At 45.8% G+C, this 7616-nt stretch overlaps 1 protein-coding gene across 1 annotated transcript in view; it reads left to right on the top strand.

Annotated features, from left to right (window-relative positions):
- The first annotated feature begins 981 nt into the window (after positions 1–981).
- Positions 982–7616, top strand: part of NWD2 (NACHT and WD repeat domain containing 2) — a 68057-nt gene continuing 61422 nt past the window's right edge. The window contains exon 1 of the mRNA XM_026675303.2: positions 982–1511. Coding sequence (XP_026531088.2) covers positions 1361–1511 — 151 coding nt within the window. The 5' untranslated portion in view covers positions 982–1360. The remainder of the gene's footprint in view (positions 1512–7616) is intronic.

Below are 7616 nucleotides of genomic sequence, written 5' to 3'. Positions count from 1 at the left end.
CCTCACCCCACCTCACCCCTACCTCTCTGCTCCAGCCAGCAAGCCCCCCGCCCCCCTCCCTCGGAGGGAACGCCCGCAAGCGCCAGCAGACCCATTGGCTCAGCCAGACGTCCCTAACCTTTCTGAATATTTCACCCCAAGCCCGCCGCTGAGCTCTTTCAAAGCTCGGCCGTTCGCTTGATTTCCCCCCTTCCTTCCTTCCTTCCTTCCTTCGTTCCTGCCCGTCTCCTTTGCTCGCACTTCGGGGAGGGGACGGCGGAGGTGAAGCGGGAGTGTGGGGTGAGAAGATCGCTTTGGTGAATAAATCCTCCTTCCCCTCTCTTCCTCCGAGCCTCCTTTCTTTCTTTCTTTCTTTCTTTCTTTCTTTCTTTCTTTCTTTCTTTCTTTCTTTCTTTCTTTCTTTCTTTTTCTTTCTTTCTTTCTTTCTTTCTTTCTTTCCTTCCTTCCTTCCTTCCTTCTTCTTCTTCCTCTTCCTCCTCTTCCTCCTCTTCCTTCTCCTTCTCGTCCTCCTTCTCCTTCTATTCCTCCTCTTCCTCTTCCTCCTCTTCCGCTCTTCCTTCTCCTTCCTTCCTTCCTTCCTTCCTTCCTTCCTTCCTTCCTTCCTTCCTTCCTTCCTTCCTTCCCCATCATTACAAAGAGATAGCGAGCCTTTCTTTTCCAGGTCTCTCTCTCTCTCTCTCTCTCTCTCTGTGTGTGTGTGTGTGTGTGTGTGTGTGTGTGTGTGTTTAAACCCACGTCCAACCCTTGCAGCAAGCGGCTTTGCTCCCCTTCCGGCCGGCCGAGATTCCTTCCTAGGAGGGTGGAGGGAACACTTCGGGGGTGGAGGGAGGAGGAAACCCACGCGAGACCACCTGCCTCGACCCCCCACCCGCGTGGTTTCTTGGCAGGAGACCATTGGCGATGGCTTAACGGATGCTTGGCCGGGCTGGGATCTCCGCGTGGTCTCCTCCCCGCCGCCGCCGCCACCCGCCGGCCGGAGCGTGCGTCAACCGGGGAGCGCCGCCGAGGCTTGCCTTTAAGAGCCGAAGTTGGCTGGGGCCAAAGCTCTTAGAAGCCCAGCCCGGCGCCTCGATGCCTCCTTGAGGGACTAGCGGCTTGGCCGCTTGGCGGAAACTTTTCTCTCTGCCCCGTCTCTCGGGCTTGCCGGCGGCGAGACACCCGCCCGCCCCCACTCCAGCCCTCCAGCCCTCTCGCCGGAGAACAAGGCCGAGGAGCCGCAGCCGGGGCTTTGACTGGCCGGGCGGACGAGCGGCGGCGGCGGCGGCGCCCTTCTGCCAAAGGACAAGCCGGGGCGGAGAAAGGAGGAGGAGGAGGAGGAGGAAGAAGAAGAAGAAGAAGAAGCAGCGGCCGCCGCTGCGCGATGTGGCCGGCTGGAGGGGCCGGCAAGGGGCCGGCTCCGCGGGATTCGGCGCTGCGGAAAGCGGCGTTCTCCGGCAACCTTTCGGCTCTGCCGTTGCACCTGGCGCCCAGCGGTAGGAGCGTGCGGGTCTTCGTCAGCGCCAACCCCGAAGGTGAGACGTGGAGGGCGGGCGGGGTGGCTGGGCAACCTTCCTTCCTTCCTTCCTTCCTTCCTTCCTTCCCTCTTTCCTCCTATTTCACTTGTCTTCCTTCCTTTCCCTTCCTTCTTTCCTCCTTTCCCTTCCTTCCTTCCTTCCTCCCTTTCCCTTCCTCCCTTCTCCATCCATCCTTCCTTCCTTCTTCCTTCCTTCCCTCTCTCCCTCCTATTTCACTTGTCTCCCTCTCTCTTTCCTTCCTTCCTTCTCTGTCTTCCTTCCTTCTCCTCCCTCCCTTTCTTTCCTCCCTCTTATTTCACTTGTCTCCCTCTCTCTCTTCCCCCTCCTTCCTTCCTTCTCTTTCCTTCCTTCTTTCCCTCCCTCCCTCCTATTTCACTAGTCTCCCCTCCGCTTTTCCTTCCCCTTCTCATTCTTTCCTTCCCTCTCTCCCTCCTCCCTCTTTTTTGACTTGTCTCCCTCTCTCTTCCCCTTCCCTCCTTCCTTCTCCTTCCTTCTCTTTCCTTCCTCCCTCCCTCCCTCCCTTCCCTTGCTTCCTTGCTTCCTTGCTTGGATCTCCTTGGAGCTTTGCCTTTGGCCAGACTCAAGAGGGGAGAAAAGGGGACAGCTAAGATTCGGGGTTGACTTTGCCTTCCCACAACACCCAGACCCACCCGAAGGGTCTGGAGCTGGGTTAGGCTTAGGGGGATTGTGATACTGTGCTGAATTAGGCAAGAAAAGGTGATGGGTAAGGAAGCCAGGACACAACTTCCTAGCAGGGCCTCCCATTAGACAATCTGCTCTCGTTGCTGTTTGTTTTTGTTTTTTTAATTTCTACTCTGACTGTAAAGGGGAGGGGGATGAGGGGAGTACCACTGCCACCGTCCTAAAGGCAGGTTTAAAAGAAAGCAGGGTCGGCAGGCTGGAGAGAAGGGAGGGGTGTTTAAGGATGTCAGCAAAGTTTTCTGGCATCTGTTTTGTCTCTTTCTCTCTTGCTTGCTCTTATTTATTTTATTTTGTTGTTGTTGTTTTGTTTTTTAAAAAAGGAAAAGTTTATTTCTATGGAGGCACCCTCACCAGCAGGCTGCCTGTAAGGCCTGCAGTCCATTTTATTTGCCCTAGGAAAAAAAAAATGCTGCATTTTCTGGCAACTAAGAGAGGAGAGACTAGAAGGTGCTATTTTTTCCTTAATTCAAAAGACGGTGAGTGAGTGTGTGAGTGAGCGTGTGAGTAGAAAGGGAGGAGGGAGGGAGGGAGGGAGGGAGGGAGGGAGGAGGAGGAGGAAGGAAGGAAGGAAGGAAGGAAGGAAGGAAGGAAGGAAGGAAGGAAGGAAGGAAGGAAGGAAGGAAGAAAGAAGAAAGATGAAAGAAAGGGAAAGAGAGAAAGAGAAAGAAGAAAGAAAAGAGAGAGAGAAAGATGGAAGGAAGGAAAGATGGAAAGATAGGAAAAGAGAAAGAAAGAAAGAAAGAAAAGAGAAGGAAGAAAGATGGAAGGAAGGAAAGATGGAAGGAAAGAAAGATGGAAAGATAGGAAAAGAGAAAGAAAGAAAGAAAAAGAGAGGAAGAAAGATGGAAGGAAGGAAAGATGAAAGAAAGAAAGAAAGAAAGAAAGAAAGAAAGAAAGAAAGAAAGAAAGAAAGAAAGAAAGAAAGAAAGAAAGAAAGAAAGAAAGAAAGAAAGAAAGAAAAGAAAAGAAAAGAAAAAAAAAAAGAAAGAGAAAAGAAGGATGGAAGGAAGGAAAGATGGAAAGAAAGGGAAAGAAGAAAGAGAAAGAAAGAAAGAAAGAAAGAAAGAAAGAAAGAAAGAAAGAAAGAAAGAAAGAAAGAAAGAAAGAAAGAAAGAAAGAAAGAAAAGAGATTGACCTTCTTGTCTTTCCCCTCTCAAAGAGATCCAGTAAAATGTTCTGTTTTGGTCTTTTGTAGAAAGTGAAGACATCTTGAACCCTCTTTGACAGGTTTCATTTCAAGGAAGGCCCTCTACCTTTCAGCGCAATACTTGGAGAATTGTGCCCATAGCATCCCTCTATGGGGCAATTGAGCAGGTCTCACTTTGGGGGTTACATCATATTGAAAGCAGAAGCCTTTGTCTTCCTGTTCCACTTTGCTATGTGTGTCAATTAACATTTTCCCAAATGGGAATTCAATGTAGAGGAGCCAATCGAAATAATTCTGAAACAAAATACTGTTTTGTGGCGTGCTTCCCTCTTTAAGATATTTTGCAATAGAACTGTTGTGCAATTTTTTTAAAAAAAACCAGATTAAATGACTTCTGAAATCTTTTACAAGCCTAACTACACGTACAAGACAAGATGCGATCGTATTTAATGTTCTACTTCCAGGGAGCATAAGTCGGTGTCTCTTTGTTGCTTGCCCTATTCCCATTTTACTTCGTCCTTGAGCGGAAAGTTCATTAAATTATATTGCTCTTCAGCCTGCCTGATGACAGAAGACATTTCTACCTGTCTGGGTTTTTTTTTTTAAATTATTATTACTGTGTTCGTTCCTCAGTTGATGTATAGTGTGAGAGGAGGCTCGGTCCTCTAAAGCTTTGAGTTTGCAATAGATGTACATGGTGTCCCAGGAAAACTGGCAAGTAGCCCATTATACTTAAAAGAAGAACAGTAAGGATGAGAAAAAGATGTTTCTAATTTCTTTGGCAAAAACCTCTTTGGAGACTGAAGCCTTTATTTGCAGCCAGGCAAAGAGGTAGAAGGTCTTTTCGGAGTTGTTTATTGCCAAAGACGAAAGCCCGAGTCGTCTGCTGAATTATTGCTCCACAAAAGGCATGGCTACTCCTGAGAGAAGGCCCCCACCCTCTTCACAAGAGGTCTTAATTCATTTGCTCTTTTATATCTAATTATCACTGTCTGATTCAGACCGTTTCGGAGAAAGGGCAAGTTTGAAGCAAGTGCCTGCAAAGGGAGCTGTCCGTGGTACTGAAAATAAAATGGCTTTTACTGGAGATAGTTGCCAATGTTATAATGGCTGTGGCTGTAAATTAGCAGAAATTTAGTTAAAATCCATCCAGGGGTTAGAACAACTTGCTTTAACCTATTGCGAGGTGCTGCTGCATACAAAACTAGTTGCATGCTTAATTGTAATTCTGGAGTAAACTTGCATCTAAGAGAGGTTAAGATACAATTTCCAGATACCAGTAGGCTAGAAAGATATGTCTTCTGATGTCATATTTCAGGTTTTCTGTACTTATTTGTGAAAGCATTTAGGGCTTTTGATTATTTTTATCAAGCTACTGTACAAACTATAGTAGCATTTACTTAATCATTCTGTGTTTGTTTTTATCAAGCTAGTATACAAACTATAGTAACATTTACTTAATCATTCTTTCTTGTTAACTCTTAATAAAGTGATCTGCACCAAGTATGCCAGCTTTCACGATTTCTTTCAAATAACATTTCATACATTTTACTTTATTCAACCATCTACCCCAAATTAGAAACCTGGTCATAAATCCTGCAAAGAACATAACATGTAAAATTGAAGAGACTATTTTGAAAAACTCAGCGAAGAATCTCAGATTGTACATGGCGTTCACAGCTTCCTGGCTAAACATTGTGTGATAAATGTACAGGTTTTAATGAAAATATAATTTCTGGCTGAGTCTTTGGAAGAATGATGAACTTCCTTGCATTGTGCAATGGAGCAATTTTATTAAAGGCTATCCTTTGATCTTAATTGGAAACTGCAGAAAGATTAGCTCAGAATAATTAAAGTAATTTCCTTAAACCTGAAGTGTCTAGATAGCATAAACCATAACTAAAATACAGGCAGTCTTTGACTTATGAAACATAATTGAGCCCAATATTTCTGTTGCTAAATGAAGCATTTGTTGTTTTTTATTATTTTTATTAAAAAAGTTTTTTTTTATTTTTAACAACAAACATAGACAAATACAAACATAAAACAACAAAATAAAACCATCTTTCAATTGTACAGTGTGTTGGTTAGTACATAATTCTTGTGCACAATAGATATAGCCTTTTCCCCTTGAATTTAAATTTATATCCATATTACGTTAATCAACTTTCCATGTCATATTATATTATTACACCATCATTAGATCTTAGTTTCGAGTCCACATTATCCTTAAGAGCAAATCTCAGTTCTTACCAATTTTAATTCATATTAAAAGTCATTCTATAATAATCAATTATAACATATCATTACTGTTAAATTGTACTTCAGTTTTCCACTCTTCTATCTAACCATTGGTAAAATAAATCCCATATCTTAAAATATTCTTTTCCTTCTTGCTCTCTAACTGCTAATGTTAATCTATTCATTTCTGCACATTCCATTATTTTCTTAATCGCCTCTTCCTCTTATCGGAATTTTCTCCTTTTTCCAATTTTGAGCAAAGACAATTCTAGCTGCCGTTAAAACATTTAATAACCAAGTATGAAGCATTTGTTAAGTGAGTTTTGTTCCATCTTTCTTACCACCGTTGTTCAGTCAATTACTGCAACGGTTAAGTTAGAAACACAGTTTTTAAGTGAATCTGGTTTCCACATTTGACTTTGCTGGGGGGCTTCAAAAATTTTAGCAAGGGGTTCACTGCCCAGTTGTTGGGTGGGCCTGGCCATGGTGGGTGTGGCGTTTTTGCCCTCCCCGGGCTCCGGAGGCTTTCCTTGAGCCTCCAGGAGGGTGAAAACGGCCTCCCTGGGCTCCAGAGGTTCTCTGGAAGCCGTAAACAGGCCCATTTCCCAGGTTGTTGGAATTAGGAGGGATTCTGAAAATTTGGGGGGGAACCCCTGAAAGAAGTCTATTTGGTTTAAAGCAGGGGTGTCAAACTGGATTTCTTTGAGGGCCAGATCAACATTGTAGTTCTCCTCTGCGGGCCGCTGGCAATGGAGGGGTGCGGGATGGCGGACAGATGCCTCCTGCAGCACCCTGCCGGCCAAAATGGGGCATGGGGGGGATCTGCGTGCGGCCCCTGTGAGCCTTGTTTTTGCCCTTTATGGCCTCCTACAGCACTCTGCTGGCAAAAAGGGTCCCTGTGGCCCATTTTCAGCCCATTTTGGGCCCATATTTTTGTTTTGGCCCATTTTTCAGTTGTTTTCAGCTAGTTTTCAGCCTGTTTTGGAGCCCATTTTGAGCCCGGTTTTCAGCCCGTTTTTCAGTTGTCTGGGGCCTCTTTAGTTCTATTTTTGTTTTGGGCCTGTTTTTTGGCCTGTTTTAGGCCTGTTTTCATCCTGTTTGGGGGGCCATTTTGAGCCTAGTTTTCGGCCTGTTTTTCAGTTGTTTGGGGCCTGTTTTTCAGTTCTTTTGGGCCTGTTTTTGGCCTGTTTTGGGGCCTATTTTGAGCCTGGTTTTCAACCTCATTTTGGCCCAGTTTTCAGGCCGTTTTCAGCCAGCTGTGAAAACGAGGCATGTACACAGCCCGTTTTAGCCACCAGAGGCACTGTAGGCCAGTCCTTTGATATTTCCAGGCTGGCCTCGTGGGCCGGATTTAAGCACTCCGCAGGCCGGATCTGGTCCATGGGCCTTGAGTTTGACACACCTGTTTTAAAGGTTCAGTGGAATATTAGTTACACTGCACTACATAAGAACTGTTTCTTTAGTGACTGCTCAGCGTTTTAACGGCACTGGAAAAAGTGACTTGTGACCATTTTTCACACATACATGGGCATCCCCATGATGATGTGATCAAAACTCAGGTGCTTGGTAATTGGTTCATACTTATGACAGTTGCAGTGTCCCGGGGTCACATGATCAACTTTTCCAACCTCCTGATGAGCGAAGTCAACGGGGAAGCCAGATTCACTAAACAGTCGTGTGACTGTCATGCCCCTGGTGGAGACTAACTCTGAGGGAGAGGAGAAACAGCCAACAGGGAGTGGAAGTGTAGCTCTGGAGGTACTGGAGGAGGCTGGAGAAGGGCAGAGGCTGGCTGGGCAGTCAGAGGAGGACCCAGGCCCATCCCCTCTCCATCCTAGGGCATGCAGGGAGGAGAGGATAAGGGAGAGATGTGATCTACTGGGGAGGAGAGGGCCTTGATCCTCTTCATGGGCTGTAGCTGTGACAGCTGGGTAAGAGGACGGACACGCATACGGGCGAGTGCTGGTAACAAAGTGTGAAAATATCACTAGTTTATGGTTCCTCTCTGAGTT

This window comes from Notechis scutatus, chromosome 4, assembly GCF_049901735.1.
Source record: "Notechis scutatus isolate UNSWTSFEM ecotype Mainland chromosome 4, rNotScu1.2, whole genome shotgun sequence".
Classification (NCBI taxonomy): domain Eukaryota; kingdom Metazoa; phylum Chordata; class Lepidosauria; order Squamata; family Elapidae; genus Notechis; species Notechis scutatus.
Note: the sequence above shows the minus strand (reverse complement) of the source record. Positions and strands in the feature narration are given on the sequence as shown.